This window comes from Condylura cristata, unplaced genomic scaffold (assembly GCF_000260355.1).
Source record: "Condylura cristata isolate star-nosed mole 26May11 unplaced genomic scaffold, ConCri1.0 scaffold00004, whole genome shotgun sequence".
In the NCBI taxonomy this organism is placed as follows: Eukaryota; Metazoa; Chordata; class Mammalia; order Eulipotyphla; family Talpidae; genus Condylura; species Condylura cristata.
Window position 1 is genome coordinate 59,348,473 of NW_004567105.1, and position 24,720 is coordinate 59,373,192.

Sequence of the window (24,720 nt, forward strand, 5' to 3'; positions counted from 1 at the left end):
CACAGGGGTGATTTGGTGATGGGAAACCCGTGGGGATTACAATTGAGATGAAAAAAAAAATGTGAAAAATGATGTAAAAATAAACTTTTTAATAAAAAAAAAAAAGTAGATGACTGGATTTAAAAGATGTGGTACATATACAAAATATTACTCAGCAATCAAAAAAGATAAACACATGCCTTTTGCAGCAACATGGATGGAGCTGGAAGGGATCATTCCAGTGAATGAAATAAGCCAGAAAGAAAAGGAAAAATACTGGATGATTTTACTTATAGAAGAAATATAAAGGACCAGGGGAAAAAATAATGATAATAATAATGAACAACTATATATCAGAGATATTTTACGGGGGTGGAATGGGGAATGGGATCAAAAATGTGGTTGGGTGGACTGTGGTGATGGCACATGGGTAATTTCGTGATGGGAAGTCCACGGGGGTTACATCTGAGATGGAAAAAGGCACAAAATGATGTGAAAATAAACTATTACAAAAAATTAAAAATCTTTGCCTTCAGTACATTAAAGAATTGCAAGATATTAAATTATGGGATAGGAAAGAGTTCTTAATGAAAGTTCATTATGTTTTTCTCTTTATCCCCATCCCAAAGTTTAGAATATTCTTCATAAAGACATTTAGTATTGTCTTCAATGAAGATCAGACTTCTTTTAAAACGATTATTGTCAAACATCACTTAATCTAGAAAGTTATTAAAAGAGCTTTAAAATATTGCTCCTTGTCCACTTAAAAATACCTTTTTTTTCCTAGCTGCACGTTATGAAGAAGGAGAGTCAGAAGCAGAGAGCATTACTTCATTTATGGATGTTTCAAATCCTTTTTATCAGCTTTATGACACAGTTAGGAGCTGCCGGAATAACCAAGGACAACTAATAGCTGAGCCTTTTTTCCATTTACCTTCAAAGAAAAAGTACCCTGATTATTATCAGCAAATTAAAATGCCCATATCACTGCAACAGATCAGGTAAGTTATCTCCTCCATTACTCAGAATTAATTTATTTCCCTGAATTTCTTACCCAAAATGAGTAAAAATTATTTCCTAAGTAGGTAAGAATATTAAAGGTAAAATTATTTTTCACTTGCCTAGGGTTTACATGAATATCACGTCTCCATGAAAAGTGACAAACAAATTTAGTTAAATGCAAATGATAACATTTGTACTGCAGTAGAGTCAAGAGTCAAATAAATGAAAGATATTTTAGCTAGGCCTTTGTCAAATTAATAGATTATTAAAGGTCTTGCAGCTCAAAATTTGACTTCATTTTTTTATAAGCAAAGAAAAGAAATCTTTCTTACTAACCCTTTATTGAATTTTAATTGCAGTAACTTATCTTTTTATAAATTCTGTATCTATCATTGGACCTCCAAAATAAGCATTGTTAAATTAAAGCTCTAGAGAATCGATTAGCTGAAATAAAACCTGAATGATGATTCACCTTAGTTTCCTTTTTCTGCTTAGAAATGTTAAAATGATCATTGGGAGTCCAGCCAGACCAAATATTTAAACCACCATAGTACTTTTTTAAATAGGAAATAATAAATATAAAGTGTGATGGTTCATAACTCCCGCATTGTGGGTTAAGTTTTGCATTATACCCAGATACAGGTAAGAAGCAGGTAAAAATAACTGGACAAAGTCAGAGTGAGCGTGTGTTTATATGATGTTTTCTTGACAGGTAACTAACCTTCTATATAGTAGGAACTAAATTTTTGCATTTGCTGGATTCTAAGAAATGGGGTTGGTTAACATGTGGCTTATGGTTTTGCAGTTGTAACTTCTGTTATCATTTAATTGGTAAGGCTAATGGTGTTTTTATTTAATACAAATTTTGGAGATTTTTGAATACAAGTAAGATACAGGGAATTGGTTTATTTGGTCCTCTTAAAATAACATGGAATTTAAGGCTGCCATTCATTAAGAAAATAACCTAGCGGGCCCTCCTTGGTGGCACAATAGGCTAAAGCACAGCACTATGAAACTATTGCAACCACTGCAGCATTAGTTCGATCCCTGGCCAGGGACCTGACCCACATGGCACAGCAGACCTCTCCTGACCTGCCTGTTGCTCCCCTTAAAAGTGTGTATCAGTAGATCTAGCTATTATGCTAGATTGGTGAATCCTTTCACCCCTCACACCTCTGGCCTGTATCCCAGTAATGTATGTATAAATAAAACTTTGAAAAAAAAAAAAAGAGAGATAATCTAGAAAAAAGCTAAGTCTTAGAAGATATTGAAAGTTTCTCTTTTAAATGAATAATTTTGTCCTTATTGTTTTGTTTCCCATCTTTTTTTTTTTTTTTTTTTAGATTTATTTATTTGTGCATACAGAACTGGAGTACAGGCCAGAGGCTCAGGGGCGGCGCAAGGCTTCACCAGAGACAGAGTGGGGAACAGAACAGGCAGATTGATGAAGTACACTGCTGAGGGAAGCAGCGGGCGGGTCAAGAGAGGTCTGCCACGCCATGTGGTCACCTCCAGGGCAGGCAGGAATCGAACTCATATGGAAGTGGCTTCACTTCTTAGTGCTGTGCTTTAATTCGCCTCGCCACCAGGGAGGGCCCTGAGTTTGTGCTTAGTTGTGTTTTACCTCATCCTGGAAATATTCTCTATATTCATATGGGGAAATTTTAAGTAAAATTATACATGGTGAATGGATGATGTTGTTCTAAAAGAAATGTGTGGAACCCATACATTCATTCTTTGAAACTATTTACATATATTGTCATTCTTAATACTGTTTTCGTGACCTTGATGAATAATATCAATATATTTCAGTCAAAAGATTAAAAATTGTATCCTGCCCTAGAGAGTTAAGGCAAACCATGAGTCTTTGTACAAGTATAGAAGGACTTTATGGGAGTTGGTATTAGTGATAACCAGTGTTTGAGAAAGCATAGAATTTTTATGACTTTAAGCAAAAACCTTAATTTTACTTTTTTTGTTAATGTAACATTGATTTACAATACTGTATGTTTTAGGAGTATAGGTTTACTCCTCTTCAAATGTATGTCATTATACCACAACCACCACCAGTTTACCAGTAACTGCTCCCCATAGTGCATTAGACCCCTTCAGCCCTTTGCTTCCACTCCTCTTGCCCATTGGTAACCTCAGTTTTGGTTTGTTTGGGTTTTATTTTGGTCTGTTCCTTTGCTTTATTTTTTTGTTTTTTAACATTCCACATATTAGTAAAATCATCCAGTATTTTTCTTTCTGTAATTTATTTCACTTAACATAATCCCCTCTGCTCACATCCATGTTGTCAAAATGGATAGGTTTCATCTTTTATAGCCAAGTAGTGTTCCATTGTGATATATATGCCACATCTTCTTTACATTCAGTCATTATTCCATGAGCACTTAAGGTCTTTCCATAATTGACTATTGTGAGTAGTGCTCCAATGAACAAAGAGTTGCAAAATCTTTTTGAGTCAGTGTTTATGTGAACTTTAGATAGATTCCACCTAGAAGCAGGGTTGTTGGATCATGTAGTAGGTATATTTCTAATGGGGGTGTGGGAACCTCTATACTGTTTCTATAGAGGCTGCACCAATTTACATTCCCACCAAAAATGTTTAAGTTTCTTATTCTCCATGCCCTTGCTAACACTTGGTCATTCTCATAAGTGTGAGGTAGTATCTCACTGTGGTTATGATTTGCATATCCCTGAGGATGAACATTTTTTCATGTGCCTGTTGTTCATCTGTGTATCTTTGGAAAAATATCTTTTCTGTTTTTCTGTCTGTTCTTTCAATAGATTATTTCTTTTGCTGTTGCTGTAATATTATAAGAGTTCTTGATATATCTTGGCTATTAGTTCCTTGTTGGGTGTATGATATGCAAATACTCTACCCATTTACTAAGATATCTTTTTATTCACATACTTTTTTTGTACAGGAATTTTTTTTTGAAGATTTATTTATTTCTGCATACAGAACTGGGGTGCAGACCAGAGGTGCAGGGGCGGTGAGAGGCTTCACCAGAGACAGAGTGGGGAGCAGAACAGGCAGATCGATGAAGTACACGGCTGAGGGGAGCAGCGGGCGGGTCAGGAGAGGTCTGCCACGCCATATGGTCACCTCCAGGGCAGGCGGGGATTGAACTCATGTGGAACTGGCTTAAGCTTCTTAGTGCTGTGCTTTTAACCTGCTGCGCCACCAGGGAGGGCCTGTACAGTTTGATGCAGTCCCATTTGTTTATTTTTGCTTTTGTCTTCCTTGCCACTAGAGTCAACTCCCCTAAGACATCTCTGAGACTAGAATGCATCACCTGTTTTCTTCTATGTATTTCATGGCTTCAGGTCTTACATCCAAATCTTTGAACCATTTTTAATAACTTCTGTATTATGTGACACAGTGGTCTAGTGTTACTCTTTTGTACGTGACTGTAATTTTCCCAGAATCTTAATTTTCCCTAGATGTTTGTTGAAGAAACTTTCCTTAATCAAGGGTGTGATTTTTTTTTTGACTGCTTTATCATAAATTAATTGTCCTTCTATCTTTGGGTTTATTTCTTTCTCAACTCTAGTACATTGATCTGTGTGTCTATTTTTATTCTAGCCCCATGTTGTTTTGGTTACTATCACTTGTAGTATATACTTTGAAGTCAGTAAGCATGATACTTTCATACTTTTCTCCCTCAGGATTACTTAAACTGTTCCAGTCTTTTGTGATTCCATACAGATTTTATTAATTTTTTAATCTATTTCCTTGAAGAATGCAGTTGGAATTTTGATAGGGATTGCTTGTACCTGTTGATTGCTTTGAGTAAGATGGCCTTTTTTAAAAAAAGATTTATTTATTTATGCATACAAGAGCTGGGGCACAAACCAGAGGTGCAAGGGGTGAGAGAATTCACCAGAGACAGAGGGGGAAGCAGAACAGTCAGATTGACTGAAGTACACTGCTAAGGGGAACAGCGGATAAGATAGGAGAGGTCCATCATACCATGTAGGTCAGCTCTCTGGCCAGGGATCTAATGCTTGCTGCAGTGATTGTCAATACCATAGTGTTGAGCCTTAATGGTTGTGCCACTTAGGATGCCCTAGGTTTTCTATTTCTTCCAAATTCCGTTTTGGAAGATTGTGTGAGTCTAAGAATTTGTTCATTTCTCCTAGATTATCCAATTTATTGGCATGTAAATGTTCATAGCAGATTCTGTTTCCTTGTGTTCTTGAGATCTCTGTTGCAACTTCTCTTATATTTCTATGTCTACTTATTGAAGTTTTCTCTTTTTTTCTTAGTAAATATAGCTAAAGGTTTGTCAATTTTCTTTATCTTTTCAAAGAAACAACTCTTTGACCCAAAAACAAAAGAACAAATTTTAAGCTATCATAATTAGATAACAAATGTTTATATTGGGAAAATAGTAGTAAATGGACTTTGACACATCTACCTCTCACTCACCATCCTAAGACTACTTTTCTTTGTTCATGTATCTCTCCTAGAGGTAAGTATATTATTCTGCGTGTTCCTTTAATCCCAGTAAAATGAATGACCCTGTATTTTCAAAAATGGGCAGACCCTGTATTTTCAAAAATGGGCAGATTACCATCACTTTTCTCTAAGGTAGTTTAAAATTTCCTTGTTTTTGTCTCTTAGCACCCTAACCACTAACAGGTTTTTCCATTCAGATTTTTCCTTGTAATTGACCACCTTATTAGATCCGCTTCACTTCTATTTTGTTGTTTATTTTGTAAATAATTTGTGTCACCAAAAAAAAATTTGTGTTCAATTTTGTTCTTTTGGATTTTCAATTAAACAGTTGCATTATCTGAAGATACTGCTGCTTTGCTTCCTTACTTTATATATCTTAAAGGTATCACTTCCAGACTTCTAATTAGTATCACTACTGAAAATAACATCTAGTTTATTTTAGGATTTTTGCATTTGACTTTCAGGAAACTTTTTCTTAATTTTAATAATGGAAAACTCTAACCATGTGTTTTTCTTTCACAGAACAAAGCTAAAGAACCAAGAATATGAAACTTTAGATCATTTGGAGTGTGACCTGAATTTAATGTTTGAAAATGCCAAACGCTATAATGTTCCCAATTCAGCCATCTATAAGCGAGTTCTAAAATTGCAGCAAGTAATGCAGGTATGAATTCTTGGTTTTGCTAAGTTGTATGTGTAACTGAAGTAATTTTATGCATTTTGAGTATGTTTTTAGGTATGAATACTACCACAGTGTTCATTTCAGTCACAGGTATTACTGAATATTTTATTTAAGCTCATGTAGAGTAGAAACAATTTAGATAGGGTTTAGCTTTGTGGAAGAAAGAAGCAGGGATGTCCCTAGGATGTGGTATTTTAATGTCCTCAGAGTGTTTTTCTTCAATCACAGATGTTACTTGTTCATTTAGATTCCATTTCTTTGGCTCTAGACTTTTTTTCTATTAAAGATAAGGCTGGTCCTAGGAGAAAGGACATCCTAAGACTACTGTATCTTTTTATGGTATCTATAAGTTTATCAGAGCCTTTCTGAGAGCACATCTTGGAGGGCACCTGGTTATCAAGAGGTTTTGAGACAAAAAGGCTTATAGATGAGATACAAATTGTGTCTGTCAGTTTTTTGGTAGAATCTTCTGAAAAGAGAATCAAAGGAAAGAGAACAAGAGAAAGGAAGCAATGATAAAAGTTATATTAGATCACCTGTAGAATCTTCATTTTGTGGATTTCAAGTATTTCTTTTACATCATTCCATGTATTCTTTAAGTCTACCATGCTTCGACTTTCAGTTCTATTTGGCAGGTCTTTCAAAATGCATGTGCTGAGGGCCCTCCCTGGTGGCACAACAGGTTAGGACACAGCACTGCAAGCTAGCTGCAGCTGCTTCAGTGCAAATTCAATCTCTGGCCCCAGAGGTGACCCGCCCACTGCTCCCCTCAGCAGTGTACTTGTCCGTCTGTGTGTTCTGCTCCCCACTCTGTCTCTGGTGAAGCCTCTCACCGCCCTTGCCCCGGGCTTGTACCCTAGGTCTGTATGAATAAATAAAAATAAATCTTTAAAAAAATGCATATGCTGAAAAGTAAATCTTCTTTCACATCTCACATTAAACTTTTTTCTTAACCCACACACACTGTTGTTAAGGTGCAAAGGCTCTATTGAATTGACTTTACTTAAACATGGCCATCAGAGTAAGATGCTCTTACAGCTTGCCTCTATGCTTTTAGCAAACAATAGGTGTCCTTTGTAATCTTAAATGCAGTTTAGCAACCATGATTTCTAAATTCTTTGGATTCATTTTTTTGACCTGTTTTTCTCTTAATACATAATTTCATAAGATTGGTAATTGAAAATATTTAATCACACTTCAATTTTGTGTGTCCTACTCATGGCTATAACCTTCTGAGTGAATCTGATATGTCTAGCTCTTTAAGAGTCATACATTCTAGGAGTGTTCACTTGAGTGAGCTTGATTCCCAGGGTCTGTTCTGTTTTAGGCAAAGAAGAAGGAACTTGCTAGGAGAGATGACATTGAGGACGGAGACAGCATGATTTCTTCAGCTACCTCTGATACTGGTAGTGCCAAAAGAAAAAGGTATAGACTCTTACAGTTGGAGACATCTTCTCAGTTACTATTTATTTTATTTTAGATAAGTACAGAAAAATGTTTTTTAAGTTATCATGTTTAAGGTCCCATTTAAATATTCAATAACATCTTTTAGAATTTATTTGTAATTTGTATGTCTAATACATTTTTCTGTATAAGTACTTTATTGCTTTTAGATCATTTAAATAAAAATGTCAACTACTTAATGTAGCATAGCCAAACCTGTTTTATTTTTGTTGTCCAGGTTGTTTTGTTTTAATGTGGCATTTTTAAAGTGCCATTTAAATCTAATTTACTCAATTTCTATATAATGAGTAACAAAGATAGAATATGAATTATGAAAGGTAAGGAGAAATTTGATACTACCACTGCAGTAAAACAAGGTATTACTCTTATTTCCCCTTGTTTTTGATCTTTATTTGCTATTTTAAGGATATCTGATTATAAAATACCAAGACATGACTTATGGTAGTTTCTAAAATATTAAGGTAGATGTTTGGTTTCTTGTCTTTTTAACCTTTTTTCTCAACTCCCTTCTCCCCAACACCACATTTCTCTCATGGGTTTTAAGAAAGGGTATCTTAATATGAGATTCTGAAGCTGGATTTCTATAAAGCATCATGTAAGACCATCTCTTTTTTCCATACCTCTCACATGGAATTTCTCTGGTTTGATCTTTGTGAAACCCCATGCTCTCCCCCACCTTCTCAAAAGTCAGTCCAAGGAAGATACCTTAAACAAGAAATAGCTCAGCCCTAGCATTAACTTGACAGATTCAGAGTTAAGTAAAGAAGTTATTAGTTAACTGTTGACACAGTTCTATTCATGTACTAATAAATCCACGAAAATCAGAGGACTTTAAAATTTTGTTTAGAAAAGAGAAACTGTCCTATTTTCCCCTCTTATAGAAAGCATTTGGGAAATTTTTTTCAGCTTTTAAAGTAACTTTGCTATGCTGTGCCATAGTACCCTGAGATGTGAGTTTCCTCCATTACCAGCCTATGAAATTTCGTCCTTCCAAGTTCTTAATTCCTTGTTATACCAGGGACAACGGAAGAAAAATGTGAAACCAGATCAGAGGCATCAAGTCAAGAACATCTTTGAGTGTAATTATATTAACTCTACTACAGCATCACCTGTGTTTTCCAGATCAGTCACCAATCAAAGATAAAAACTTCTCAGGCAAAAGAAGGTAATGGAGGGAAAAGTGGATGGTACAGTTTGTGCCAGCACTAAATGAAGAGAGAGATCCTATACTAGCTGAGTGTTAGAACAGTTCCAAGGAAGCTAACAGATCCTTTGAAATTACCTATTTCTATGGCTTGTAGTTTGTGGAACAAACTAAGTCAAATCAAAGTTATTATACTAAAACCTTCCATAAAAAGAAAACTAAAGTTTTTTGATAAAATAATAAAATCCTGCTTCAGACAAAAAGTCTCTGTGAACGAGTTTTCTAAGAAGTGTTTTGTATAATAAAATGAAAAACACAAATCACAGAAGCATAAATATAAATCATAGATATGACAATAAAAGGACACCTGGAATTTTGAAATACAGGCATGAGTGAATGTCAGAAGCTTGAGAGAAGTAAGTCCATATTTTGACAGTGACAAAAGATTAGCATAACAAGACTTAAGGAAGGTATTATGTTAAAAGCTTTTATCAGTAGAGTTCTCTAGCATTCAGGCACATAGCAGCCTAATAGGTTGAGATAAGCTTGTCCAGAGAAGTCAGGACCAACTTTTCCACCTACCCTGCCTTAACCTCTAACTATTGTTATGATTCCTCTTTGCCTTATTTTTTTTAATATTAAAATTAATGTGGGTATGTTTTCTTCATTCTGGGAATGCATTCTCCCCCAACCCTCTACATAAAAATCCACTGTCTTCGATGTTGAAATGTTTCAGGTATTCTTAATATCTTTTATCCTTTGGACTGAATACCCTTTTTTTCTCAACCATATTTGGTTTGTACTTAATCCTCCAATGTTGCTTGTTTTATTTCTCTTCACATGTAATGTTTGTTTCTGCTTTCCCAGGAACACTCTTGACAATGAGATGTTGGGTCTCAGGAGGCTTTCCAGGTGTGCAGTCCTTTTTTACACATAAACATATCTTTAAATAAAAGTGTAACTTTTGTGCCATGGTCAGTACTGATTAGGTGAAAAGTGAAACCTTAAGTATATGAAGTAACAGTTTTTATGTATGTGCCAGTTTATTTTATGAATAAAGAAAACAGCGTAAGTTAGAAATATAGTTAGTAAAATAAATTCAGAATTATTCAGCTTAGATAACATAATTTGTTGTTACCTTTGCTAGGGATAGCAAGCCTCTTTCTAATCGCTGTGACTAAGCTTCTGTAGCAAAAGATAGGGGCTGAGAAAATGGTATTTTCAGTCTCCATGGCCTGATGGGTGCTGATTCCCTTTCAAGGATGTCTTTTACAAAATGGAGAATGGCTAGGGGATCAAAATCATTGTGATCCAGTAATGCTGTGTTGATACTTAGGCATTGTATTAGTGCTTCCCAAGCATGACTGCATTTCTTTAGTCTCTGATCTTGTCCACATTTTATTTCTTTAAAAGTATCCATTCTTTTGAATATTACTTATTTTTAAAACTGCCTACGAATTGTCATGTTATAGTCTGATACTTGTGTGATGCTTATATTTTCACCTTTGTTACCTGCAATTCAGGGTGTGTCAATTGCTTGCAGAACAAACTCTGATCTTACCAGTCATAAAGGAGAACAGTTAGTCATCACCTCTACCTGCTAGAAACTTACTGACCAGAAAAAGATTGAAAAACAAGTAAATTATGAAAACAAGTGAACAATGTAGTAAAATAATCGTATGACATTCAAAATTGTGAAGTTATATAGAAAAATTGCATGATTAGCCAAGTAATTACTAGGTAATATACTTTTCCTTAAAAATTAGGTGTTCTAAAATTATGTACATGTTATTACCTATGCCTTCCACTGTATAAAATTACTATGTTGTCATGATCTTCTTCCTAGTATTTTCCCTAAGGAAAGTTTTTTTAGAAATTTTAAGAAAAGCTCTTGGATTATTTCTCATATCATTCATAATGTATAACACTGATTGTGCAGTAGTAGAAATAGAAATGTTGGGTATCATGGAGTGGAATTATAACCCCCAACTGTTCTACAGCCTGACTTCCCAAATTCAGATCCCAGTTGTTCTTATAAATTCTGATCTGAACCTCATCTCATTTTACTTCTCTGTAGGAGTTTTTTGATAGGGTATACACTGGATTGCTATGACAGGTTAATATGCATGAAGTTCTTAGAACTGGAAGAACTGGGCCTGGATGCAGCGTCCTCAGTAAATGTAGCTCTGATTATTTTCTGGAAGTAGTTCCTGTTGACATCAACACTTGGTAGATTTATTGTAGTGTTAGTCAGATGTTGCTGGGAAATTCTTTGGAAAAGATAAATAAAAAGGTTTTTATTCTTTGAAGACTTGGAGATGAAATGTAACAAGCTTTGTTAAAAGAATGTTTAATTAGCTTAACAGTGGGTGCTCTGAAACTCTAGGGCTTAGGTACTTAAATGCTCAGAGACCATGAAGCCTATGAACAGGGTTGAGAGACTTATGGTAAGTGCTAACTTTTGGAAAAGAAGAGGAACCTAATAAAGCAATTTGGGAATTATCATTTGACCCAAGCCCGAGTTCTGGTCATTACTTCCTTTTTGAGCTTTGGTATTCACTACACCTCTTATCATTCCCTTTTTATATCTGCAAAGCTGGGATAATAATTGCACCTAATTCTCAGAGTTTGAGGGGTAAATGAGAATGCATATAGGTGTTTGTTTAACATAGTCCTTGGCAGTGGTAGAAATTTTCATTCTAAGTAAGAATTTTGTGGGTGTAGAAATACAAAAGTGAGTATACCTAATAATAAATTACATCATTAGAGAAAGACTAATGATAAAGGCATTTGAGAAAGTTGTCAATCACAAAGTATGAGGGCCAGTACAAAATTTATAATATAAAAGTTTAGAAGAGAAGATTCCATCTGGAAGGGCTTTGGAGGTCTCTAAGACAAAGACAAAATGACTCCTGTGTTTCAAGCTAGGTTGAGAGATGGAATTGGTGGTAATCCTAGAAAAATCAGGGAAGTAGAAAAGAGCCCAAATTAGGAAAAACACTGTTTCTCAAGACACTCGCCTTTTATGTATTAGAAAATTGCCGAGGGCCCTCTCTGGTAGCACAACTGGTTGAAACACAGCACTATGAAGCTAGCAGAAGCCGCTACAGCACAAGTTCCACCCCAGGACAGGGGTGTGACCCACATAGTGTGGCAGAACTCTCCTGACCTGCCCGCTGCTCCCCTTGGCAGGTGTTTCAGTGGATCTGCTTGTTCTGCTCCCTGCTCCATCTCCAGTGAATCCTCTTACCCACCCACCCCCACCTCTGGCCTGTACCCCAGTTCTGTGTGCAGAAATAAATAAATACTTTTAATTGCTGTAATATACTGCTTTTGATAGGATTCTCTGTGACCTATTTCCTATAGAATCCTAGAAATATGCCTTTTTTATGACAGTGTCTGATCTACATTGGCATCCCCTTAAGTATGGCACCTTTGAGTGCACAGTGATGAACCAGTTTTAAGTTCTATTTTACTTTAGTACATTTAAAGATAACAATTAAAAAGAATAATTATACCAGTTTCAAGGTCTGGACATAATTTATGCACATTTCCCAAAATAGAGAAAAGCAAACAAACTGTTAAAGGTCTGAAAAAGAAAGGAAGGTAGAATGGATAGAGTTATAAGAAGAATGTGAAGAGCAAAGTAACATTGACAACAGTAACAGTGACTGGAAGGGGCAGGATGTGTTAACTGATCATACCATTTCACAAGTATTTTACCAATCATTTCAAAAATATTTGAAGTTACTTTCAAAAGACTTGGATGTAATAAGGTTCAGCATTCATTTTGTAAAAGGATAAATAAGCCAGCAACTTTAGCTAATACAGTTGATTATAAAAGCATGAAGTTTAGCTCTTATTTTTCTTGGCAGCCAAATTCCAAGTAATAGGCCAGCAGTTCTCAATCTTACAGGCAATATAAGTATCTGGAAAATATGAACAAAGTAACAAAACCTGGTTTTTCAAAAAAAGATCATAAGTGATCCTAGTAAAGTTTTTCTTGTTTTGGAGAATGGAAGCTAGTTACACATTGCTCTCTTAAAGAGTGACTGATACAAATGAAGGAGGATAATAATATGATAAAAAAATGACCAGAAAGAGAATTAATAAAATTGATATATATAATTAAAGAGCATAAATTAGAAATATTGTATTCAAACTGCCAATGTTAGAATTATTGGACTTGGAAAAATGGGCCTCTTTTTTGTCAGTATTTTCCCTAAAATTCAGTCAAAATCTTGCCTTCATCTTCAGAAATCTCATAAAAATCTGCACTAGACTCACTTTCAAATGAGAGTATCTGTGGCTTTCTAACAAAAACTTTAATGGTAATTGCAAGTGGTATCCTAGAACCAAGAAAGGAGTAGTGCTGACATTGGCTCAGTAACGTTCTTGATTCAACTGTTTGGCTTAGAATCCCTAGAATGAGGCATGATTTCACTCTGTATTGATTATTGAAAAGATCCTTTCAGCTCAGGACTTCATAAATAAATTCCCTAGTCTTCCTTTAGAAGTCAACCTGCAAAAGTGAGGCCTAAAAACACTTACTTGATTAAAATAGTTGTAAGTGAAAATTTCTGTGATTTCAAATTCAGAATCAGATTCATGTGTATTCTAACCTGTACTCAGATGTGGCAATATCTGGTATTAGAGTTTTGTCCCAAAATTCCCTTCCCATTATCTGCTTGCTCAAGTGCTAAAGTAAGAGACCTCTTCCTCATGCCCGTTTCTTTGGAGAAATAGTTTCCACTGCATGAAACTTTTTTTAAATTGTTATCATCTGGCAATCATTCAACTTGATATAGAAACTACTATGAAGAAGAAATGGCAAAAAATCTTCCCTTGTTAGCAAAGGCCATCAGCAATCCTACTGACGAGGATGACTCTAGAAAACTTTTTCTTTTTCTTTACTTGGATCTCTTTCAAGTTGTATAAGCACCATGCTAAGAAAATAAGGCCATGAGATGTTTTTGGCTGAAAGATAGCTATTTCTTTTCTTGTCTGTTATTTGTCTTCATTTGAGTTCTTAAAGGCATATTTTGAACTACAGAGAGAAAAATATCTGTACCCATAAGTTACAGTGAGTGATTAGACTAGGAGACCTACCTACTCACAATTTATGTCAACGATGAGCTTCCTTCCATTCATAGGACAGGAAACAAATTATTTTCCTCTAAGTACCATATTATAGAATCTTAGTGCTTATTGAAGAGAAAATAAATCTTGTTGTTCTCTTTATAAAGCATGTAACCAATGACTTGGAGACTCCTGATTTGAGACTGGCTATTTCTTTATCTGTATATTGAAGACATAGAAGCAGTCGACCAAAAATGTTACTAGAAGGTTATTTCCTCAAATAATTCTCTCGGCAAATTACTTGGCTTTTCTGAACCAGTTTGCAGTAATAAATAGACTAGACCATATGTATTTTTTTACTTGGACTCAGACTCTAATATATGTTCCATGTACTATATTTCATATCACTCATGTCTGTTTCCTAATATCATATCTTGCCAGCAGAATTTGGGAGACAAGAAAGGAAAGGATTCATAGCCAAGGATGAAAATTTACTTGAGAATTCAGACAACTATAAACCATTCATTTTTTAAGCTAGGTTAGAATTGTGAGATAGTGCTGATGAAGGGCAGGCAACGGGACTGGCCCTGACAGGATACATGCCAGAAAGACTTGTGTCCACTCTAGAGACGTGCCTTTGACAGCCTTTACATTTTGTGGTCATTAGGATATACATGTGTTTAAATGTGGTTATCTTAAATAGAATACCTTGCTTTGTGTGTATTTTCTTTGTTTTGTATGTTGGTTTTTGAAAAGGAAAAAGGTTTTCAGTTGATAATAGAATTTTATTTTGGCAGGCAAGAACTATTTTTTAATATTGTATTTCATAACATTCTAAACAAGTTTACCTGTTATTCTTGCCAGGATCACTGTTTTGGAAATTTTCCTAATATTTACTTAAATAGCTTCCAGCATTTTTATTGTGTTTGTGGCATACATACTCAAAAAATTATAATCATCATGAAGCATTGAGCACAAAATTAGTTTCATTTCATGCTCATCTTTATATAAAGAAAATTGAACCTGTTCTCATTTTCCTTCTTTTCCACCTTTCCCTTCCACAGTAAAAAGAACATAAGAAAGCAGCGAATGAAAATCTTATTCAATGTTGTTCTTGAAGCTCGAGAGCCAGGTTCAGGCAGAAGACTTTGTGATCTATTTATGGTTAAACCATCTAAAAAGGACTATCCTGATTATTATAAAATCATCTTGGAGCCAATGGACTTGAAAATAATTGAGCATAACATTCGCAATGACAAATACACAGGGGAAGAGGGAATGATAGAAGACATGAAACTGATGTTCCGAAATGCAAGGCATTACAATGAAGAGGGTTCTCAGGTGAGCATGTGTGGGAATCCTGGAGTTAAATACATTTCTATTGGTGCTGGGAGAATAAAGTATTTTGAGACGCTAGGCTAATATGCCTACTGTACGTTTTTCTTCTCCATGACTAGGTTAATATTTTGTCTTAACTTTTTAGTGGAAGGCGCAATATAATGTAAAAGTATATACTCTAGATTTGATTGCCTAGATTTGAAATCAGATCTGCCTGTCCCTGTGTAAGTATCTTTTTTCTCAACCTTGTTGTCCTCATCTGTAAATAGGAAATAGTAACAAATGGGGTATCACGTCATCCAACTTCAAATTTAATATAAAGTAACAGTACTCTAAACAACATGTTATTTCCACAAAAGCAGATATGTGGATCTCTGGAACAGATTTAAAAGCCAAGGAATCAAAACAGGAGAGGGAAGAACACAGCACAAGGGACTATGGTGGAAGTTCATGGGTACCTGGTGATGGAAATTTCAGTGAATACATCTGAAAGGAGAAACCATACAAACATGCATTGTACAAAAATGTACAATGGTGTAAAAAGATATATATGTGTAAACAAATTTTTAAAAAAATGTTTCTGAGGGTGCCTGTGATGAGAGAAATGATTCTCTATCATAGGAGTTCACTTTGCTCTTTATGACTGACTAATGTGCTGCTTGTCTGTCCCTGATAGGAAAAAAAAGCCACACTTAAGAAAGGTGACCAAAGGAGAGACGTCACTTATTTCCTCTGCCCCTTTGCTCTGGTAGCAGTCAGGGAACATAGGGTTTTGCAAGGGACAGAGTGAGTAACTTGTTCTCAACTGTATTACATCCGCTGATTCAGTCTTCAGAGACAGAACCTAAGGAGGCATTTCACAGATGTGTTTTCAGATGAGATTAAAACCCAGCTTTGGGATTTAGAATATTTGAAAGACTGCTCTCCAGTTATCAGATTTTCTTTTTAAATCATTAATTTCCATTTAACTAATTATGCTACCTTGAAGGTTTAATGAAACAGATTTAGAAAAAAAAGGGTTTATTTAAGCATACAGAAGCTGGGGTGTAGCCCAGAGGTGTAGAGAGTGAGAGGATTCACTAGAGACTGCTGAGGGGAGCAGTAGGTGAGATCGGAGAGGTGTACTGTACCTTGTAGGTTAGCTCCTTGGCTGGGGATCAAATTCCTGTCACAGTGGCTGGCTATAGCTTGATAGTGCTGAGATGTAACCCCTTGCACCACCAGGGAGGCCCTGAAATAGATGTTTGAAGTAAACAACATAGGTAAATATGTTTCAAAACTTCTGTTAAAGCTGGCAGTAATTCAACTATAGTAGTTCTCAAACTTTTAATATGTGCTCCTGCACCCTAATCACCTGGAAAGCTTAAGTTACCAGCAAATTAAAAATTAGGTCTACCCCAAAGATGTGATTTCATTGCTCTTTAGTGAGCTTAAGTGTTTTTTTACTTAGCTCCTTACTATCCTAATGTTTTGTTTTTAAAAATTTCTCTGTGAGTATATATTGCATTTCAATTTAAATTTTTTAATTTTTAAAAAATTAAATGTCTTTATGAAATATAGGTGTACAACGATGCACACATACTGGAGAAGTTACTCAAGGATAAAAGGAAAGAGCTTGGTCCGCTACCTGACGATGATGACATGGCTTCTCCCAAACTCAAGCTTAGTAAGGCAGCCTCACACTTTGTTATTCTGTGTAGTCTGCAACACTAGATTATTGCTTTACTAAAATTGTATTTTACTCAGTGATTACATTTGAACTCATTTGCACTCCATCATGCAGTTTCTTCCCTCTTAGATTTTTGTGCTTGTAATAATTAAACTGTTAAGAAGAGTGTAGGGAATAGAATATAACCTCAAAGGTTTTGTTCACATTCTTGAATACAGTGGACAATTTGTAAATGTTAAATAGTAAGAATAGTTATTTTATTTATACATGAGGCCTGGGAGAGAGTAGTGACAGTGGGTGATTTTTTTCTTGGTGCATTTGTTTGCTGATCACTCAAATTAGAAAGGAATCCTAGTATCTTCTACTAAACAGCATTTGAAAGGTTAGAAATGACCAGCCTCTGTGCTGAAAGTTAATTCACCTGTCTTGTGAGTGTGGTCTATGGATGGTTATTTCGTTAGAAGTTGTGAGAGAACAGAATATTGCAAAAGTAATTAAAACCCTTGAGTTAAAAAGTATCTGCCCCTTACTGAAAATATACTTACTTACTATCTCATTTTTTCTTTAGTTACATATTTGCTAAAAAATTGAAAACAAATGAAGCCTACTTTTTTATATATGAAATTACTATAAACAGACTTTTATAATAGCTTTGGTTCTGATTTGTTGCTGAATGTTGATTCTTTAAGAGACATTTTACCTTTTCATGGAGGAATTGTAAAAGCATACAGGATTGCAGAAATAAAACCTTTTATTCTAACTTTTATGGACATGTCTTTTAAAACATTTTTTAGCCTTTGATTCCTGTGTTTTTTACATTAGTTTAAAATAATCCTTTTGTGTGTGTTTATCATCTGTATACAAATTTAGACTTACTTCACTTTATCCATGTAGCATTAAATCTCTTTCTTTAGGTAGGAAGAGTGGTGTTTCTCCTAAAAAATCAAAATACATGACTCCAATGCAGCAGAAACTAAATGAAGTGTATGAAGCTGTAAAGAACTATACTGATAAGAGGGGTCGCCGCCTCAGTGCCATATTTCTAAGACTTCCCTCCAGATCAGAGTTGCCTGACTACTACTTAACGATTAAAAAGCCCATGGACATGGAGAAAATCCGAAGTCACATGATGGCCAATAAATACCAAGATATAGACTCCATGGTTGAAGACTTTGTCATGATGTTCAACAATGCTTGTACATACAATGAACCTGAATCTTTGATCTACAAAGATGCCCTTGTCCTACACAAAGTTCTGCTTGAAACTCGAAGAGACCTAGAAGGAGATGAGGACTCTCATGTTCCAAATGTAACTTTGCTCATTCAAGAGCTTATCCACAATCTGTTTGTGTCAGTTATGAGTCATCAGGATGACGAGGGAAGATGCTACAGTGATTCCTTGGCAGAAATTCCTGCTGTGGATCCCAACTTTCCAAACAAACCTCCTCTTACTTTTGACATAATTAGAAAGAATGTTGAAAACAATCGCTACCGGCGCCTTGATTTATTTCAAGAGCATATGTTTGAAGTATTGGAAAGAGCAAGAAGGATGAATCGGTATGTTTTCAAAGCCATTTCTTTTTGAGAAAGTATGATATTTATTGCAAAACAGAAGAAAGAATTCTGCTTTGATATACTATTTCAGCTTAGGTACGTGATAATAGTTTGCTTGAGTACTGTTTTGTATTCTAATTAAAAAAAACCTTAGAGAGCAAATATGTTCTTTGATGGATGGTAGGCATACTACTAAATCATCTAGGTTAGGGCCCATGAGAAAAAAGAGTAAGACAGAATTGTAGATTTATTGGCAAACTCAAAATATCTATTTCATAGAATATGGTTTTTTAAAGGATTAAGTGTTTGTAATTAGAAATAGTTACATGACATGATACTTACCTGGCAGGGGAGATACCATGCTCACAAAGGGCGAGGCTCATCCATTGCATTCTGGATGTGTTGACTCCTCCTATTTCCCCAAATGTGGGAAACGCGCTGCATTATTTGTGGTAGTTGGGGACTGCGTTCTCACTCTACCCTGAAAAAAAAAAAAAATGACTTTCTTTCAAAGCTTGAATTCAATCCAAGCATGCTTTAAAAAAAAAAATTGCTTTAAGATGCTTTTTTCATGTTTTTTGCTGCTGTTTTTGTTTTTTTGCATGCAAGAACTGGGGTTTAGGCCAGAGGTGTGATGAAGTGAGAGGACCCACTAGAAACAGAGTAGGGAGCAGAGAAGGCAGATCCTCTGAAATACACTGCTAAAGTGCTAAAGGGTGCAGCAAGCAAGACAGAAAAGGTCACTGCACCATGTGTAGGTTAGCACCCTGGCCCAAGATCAAACTCAGGCTATTATAGTGACAGTGCTGAGACTTAACCCTTTCCCCAACAGGGAGACCTTGTTCTAAGATACTTTAATTTGAGGTTAGATTGATTTAAATTTGATCATCATTCCAAGTGCTTAAAGGGCTTTTTTTTTTTTTTAATCTTAGATTTTTTCACTGTAAGTGCCTAGTGCAGATACTCATTATTCTAGAAGAAGCAACCAAATTTAAATTGGCATAAACTTAAATTTCCTTCTAATTTTGATCTATTTATATTTGTTTCAGAATAATAGTATTCTCATCTGTTAAACAATTTTTGTTCAATATTTGTAGTGTCTATGATCTTTAAGAATCATATGGTAGAATACGAAAAGTTAAAAATATAAGACCCTGCCTTCCTGAAGCTTACAGTCTATTATGCTGAGAGCTAAACCTCTTAGGTAGTGGGTTTGAATGGCAGGATCATGGATATGAGGTAATTGCATTTGGGTAATTTATGAAGCCTTCATTGTCCTGGATCTTGAAAGAAAACTTCAACAGTTAACATTTGCTGTTTCTATTAAGTTCCTGCTCTTTCTAAATCACTTTGCTAAATACTTTAGGTAGATAATCTCTAAGATTTATAATAGCCATCCCAGGTCATAATCTTCCAAGTTTGTGTGTGAAAAAGTGGTTCACAGACTCAAGTATGTTACCCAGAGTTATAGAGCTGGTAAGGTGGCTCATCTTGTCCTCCACTTGTAGAGGCTACTGGCCATTTGCCAAGCTATAATAATGGAACACAGTTTATATGATAAGATTTGAGCTCTAAGAGCTCATTCTTAGGGAAAAGTAATTTTGGGCATGGGACAACATATAACCGCTTAATATTTACTAAAGGTGCTGGAATAAGAAACTGGGCTAGAATTCCCCTAAAGAGACAAAGGACATCAGGGGAAAAGTGGGAGGTGGAGTAAAGGGGGAAGTATTTTAGATAAGATAAGTGGTAAAAATAAAGGTAGAATGTTCAAAAATGCATATGATATATTCAAGAGACCAGTAGACTTGGGGTAGATTGGAAAGGCCCTAAAGTGACACATTTAGAAAATGATGCTTAAATTCTTTAACAGTAGAGAGAGAAATGAAAAGAGGGGGAATGAAGTGGGCTTGCAGTCAGAATTTGTATTCACTTCTATTACTCAGTACATGTTCAGTGAGTAGTACCAGTTGTGAGCATGTTCTTGATGCATGGGATACATCAAATGATAAAACCCTCCTTTAATGAAGCTTAGACCTCTGTGCTGCTTCTCCACTTAATGTATTAAGTGTAAAGTCACTCCTTTCTTCTCTGTCCCCAGTTGTATTTTGGGGTTCATTTTATGAGTTTTTCAAAGTGCAGTTGTCTTTTAGATTATTAGCACCTTTGTTTATCTGACATTATCTTAAAGATTAAGCATATTTATATCTCTAAGAAAGGAACTCTTCACTGTTCTATTGTTGACAGCAGGTTATTGTTTTTGAGCCTTAGGAGGTAGGTTACTATATGAAAATGATTGGTTTTGCTCAAGTACCCAGAGCTTTGCTGTAAAATGAAAGGGACGCTATGGAACTTTCCCTGTGCTGCTGAGATGGAGATACATTAGTTTAGTGAGTGATAAATTGTGGTTTTATCAACTGTATTACCAATAATGAGGATAGATGCCCCCCAAAATTAAGTTCATTAATTTAATGAAATCCAAATGCAGTATGTTCCATATTGATCTCTTAACAGTGTTCATGTACCGTTATATTCAACCCTACCCATCACTGGCTACCAAACATCATTCACTGAAATAAGGCCTAACATAAGAAAAAGGTCTGTTGGGTGATTATTGTTTGCCCATCAGCTATAATCATTAACAGCACAGAACAGACATGCCAGTTGATCTTGACTTTCTTAATTGTCACTATTCCTGGAATGTTTTCTGACTCTTATGGGTTAGAGGATGGTTAGAATGACAAACACAAGGGATGCACAAGAGTCTCCTACCATCTTAGTTATTGCCTTCTACTGAATTCTTTTCTTATATGTAAATCTTACCCTAAGATTAGTCCTTTTCCATCTTGGGTTTTTGTTTTCACACATGTTAATCTAATCTCTTAGATTAACAAATTGTTTATATTTTTTGTTTGAATAAATAAAGGATGTGTGTCATTTTTAAAACCACACAGAATTCTGTAACTAAACCTTGTGGCATGATGGAATTTGGAATCTTTCCTATTAATGTAATGAATGCACCAAAAGCATTTTTACCTTTAATTTCACACTTAAAATTTTAGACTATTATGAAATGAATTTTAATTTCAGATGAGCAGTCTTCAGATACCTCTATTTAGAAAACAGCCAGCCATCAAAATAATGTCATAGAGGTTTCTTCTTCCCTTGGTTTTATTTTTACTGCTTTATTACTGCCCTCAAAAGTATTAGTATTTCTGTTATCCAAAAAGACTTTTAAAACCTTTCCAGAAAGGTTTTAAACACATTTAGGTTATTAAGGTCAGAGATTTTGATTGTTTGCCACCGTTGTTCACCTTTGCTGATGAGGCATGTTCTGGAGACTTCTCTTAAATTTGATGCTCTATTGGTAGCTTATCAAGCAGCTAAACCTTCTTTGCCACATCTGTCACACTACCCTGACCAGAATGTTTCCATAACTGCTGCTAAGATATCTGTATATGGTTACCTCTCTTGAGTAATTTCTCAGCCCCTGGTACTCTTAGTTAATAGATTACATTGTAGACTTCCTCAGACATTGTACAGTTCCTCAGACTGTAAAATATTTACAGTCTAAATATTTTAATTAAAGATTTTTTCTTATTTATGCATATAAGAACTGGGGTACAGAGGTGCGGAGGGTGAGAGGATTTACCAGAGACAGAATGGGGAACAGACAGGTGGATTGACTGAAATATATTGCTGAGGGTCTGCTGAACCAGGTGAGGGATCAAACTCATGTTGCAGTGGCTGCTAATAGCTTGATAGTGCTATGCTTTAACCCATTGCATCACCAAGGAGGGCCCAGTCTAAATTCTTAAATTTACCTTGCCTAGTTCTTTCATTTTATAAATGAGGAGATGCTTAGAAAAGTTTTCAACAGGCTCTCCTTGGTAGTGCAACGGGTTAAAGCTTTCAAAGCCATTGCAATACAAGTTAGATTCCCAGCCAGGGGGGTGACCCACATGATGTGGCAGACTTCTCCTGACCCACCTACTGCTCCCCTTCAGCTGTGTATTTCAGTACATCTGCCTGTTCTGCTCCCCGCTCTGGTGAATCCTCTCATCACCCTCCCCCTGCACCTCTGGACTATACCCCAGTTCTGTATGTATAAATAACTAAATCTTTTTTTTTTTTTATTTTTTTACATTTTTTTCTTCCATCTTTTGCTGTATTGCCTCTGTTGGTTCCCCTAGAATTAAGTAGTTAATTGTAGACTGACTCTGAGGTTCGTAGTCATGACTTTAAGGCTTCTCTCATGGCTTTGACGTTTAGGTTCAAATATTTGCAGATTCCTACCAGCCTAGACAAGCATGATGTAGGGCAAGAAAAAGAAAGTGAACATTGCCTAAATCTTACATTACCTGATGTTGATTCCTCGATTAAGGGAAAGTAAAAAATAATCTAAAGATTAGATGCAAGTAAGTATTGCATATGATGTTGAGCCTTGATGCTGGCTGTCACCTTCTGTTGCTAAAATCAGTTGATATGTTTCTCCATGGGAAATTGTATGAGGGCTTTCCTTTTACCATGAGCTTAAGGAGAAGGGAATTTATACCATGAGGGAAAACAGATTGACAATCCAGATTCTAACAAATTTCAAGGAGACCTATTCTTAGAACTGTTTTTAAAAGTACCATTATATCAATCAACAGTTCAATAAGCCTCAATAGAATTTAACATGTAATTGAGATGTTTGAAAGAAGCCACTGTGTGTCAATGGATACTTTTGATGCTATTTTAGGACAGATTCTGAAATATATGAAGATGCAGTAGAACTTCAGCAGTTTTTCATTAAAATTCGTGATGAACTCTGCAAAAATGGAGAGATTCTTCTTTCACCAGCACTCAGCTATACCACAAAACATTTGCATAATGATGTAGAGAAAGAAAAAAAGGAAAAATTACCGAAAGAAATAGAAGAAGATAAACTAAAGCGAGAAGAAGAAAAAAGAGGTTGGTTTCTTTTCATTTTATTAACTATGAAGAAATATTCTGTAGTAGCTGGCCTCCTAAACAGTTGTAGAGATGTGTCCTTTTTGTGTAAGGGCATACCCAGGGTGCTGACTTTTTCAAAAGAGATATGCTGAGATGGAAATGTTTTTATCATTATCAGCTTGGTCATGATACTGAAGAAGATTGTAAATTATCCATGACACAGCTGTTTTCCTGGTATTTCAGGAATAGTCAGTTAATTCACAAGTATCAGATTAAAACCTGTTAAAACTATTGATGGCTAAAACTGTAAGGGGCCTAGCAGAGGCTAGAAAGCATTCTTAGTAGTGATTACGTCATTCAGTAGCATGGCTTTCCTCATACATACTCTGGTCCAAATAAGTAGGTGATATTTTAGTGGAATCACATACTTAGTGGGAAAATTTTATTTAATGACAGCAGTCCAAAAATGTTATATGTCACTTGTCACTTGCCAGAGCTTAGAAATATTTTGACAGTGGTAATTTTTTTAGAAATTGGATCTTTTCTAATAAAGTTTGAGTTCACATAGATTCCTAGAATACATGGCTTTCCTAGACTTATATTAGTCTTTAGCATCAAATCTGCTCTTTAGGGTTTCTTTTTCTTAGGCAAGAAAACAAAATAAGTTGATTTGAAGAAAATTCTCATAAGCAATGGCATAAACAAAAAAGAAGAGAAAGGAACCTGGTCGGTGAGAATAATAATTTTACCAGCATAGGGCTAGCTGCAAAACCCATCAGCTTTGCTGCCAGAGGGGATGTACTCATTCAGGGTGGTGAGTGTGTATGTGTATGTGTTATAGGGGGAGTGGAGGGTGTTTGTGGGTCTTCGACAGAAAAAAGTGATACAGAAATGAATGGGACAAACCTACACCTTTGAAAATTGGAGGTGAAAGCTGGATTTGAGGAATATCCTGGAAGTTAGAGAGCCATAGAAGAGCTGAGACAAACTCTCCACATATCCCTGGCTGAATGGAAAACTAGACATTGTCAGAGGAAATGTAAGAATCGAATGAAAAATAGAAATTTGATTACAACTTTGAATGCATCCCCCAAGTCACAAGCAGTCAGCAGAGGTGAATCCTTTCAGCAGAAGTGAATCCTTACAGCTGAGGTGCTTGAGTATAATCTTCACGTAAATCATTGGCTGACCCTTAGCTACACAGACATAGAAAATCCTAGTCTCCTGTGTTCTAGTATACTTAAAATGAGAATCCCAGGGGAGAGAAGAGAATGAAAGTGGGAGAAAAAATATTTGAAGCTATAATGGCTGAATATTTTCAAAGTTGATTAAAAAAAAAAAAAGAATTAACCCATAGCTCTCAGAACAAGAAAACACAGAGAGAACCACATCTAAATACCTAA

General features: G+C 35.5%; 1 protein-coding gene across 3 annotated transcripts in view; it reads left to right on the plus strand.

Moving 5' to 3' along the window:
• The window catches only part of PBRM1 (polybromo 1), a 99,954-nt gene that overhangs the window by 41,712 nt on the left and 33,522 nt on the right, over positions 1 to 24,720 (plus strand). For all 3 annotated transcript variants that reach the window (XM_004676072.2, XM_004676078.2, XM_004676074.2), the window contains exons 13-19: positions 767 to 980; positions 5,975 to 6,116; positions 7,462 to 7,559; positions 14,886 to 15,162; positions 16,720 to 16,825; positions 17,743 to 18,385; positions 23,124 to 23,335. In XM_004676072.2, coding sequence (XP_004676129.2) covers positions 767 to 980; positions 5,975 to 6,116; positions 7,462 to 7,559; positions 14,886 to 15,162; positions 16,720 to 16,825; positions 17,743 to 18,385; positions 23,124 to 23,335 — 1,692 coding nt within the window. The remainder of the gene's footprint in view (positions 1 to 766; positions 981 to 5,974; positions 6,117 to 7,461; positions 7,560 to 14,885; positions 15,163 to 16,719; positions 16,826 to 17,742; positions 18,386 to 23,123; positions 23,336 to 24,720) is intronic.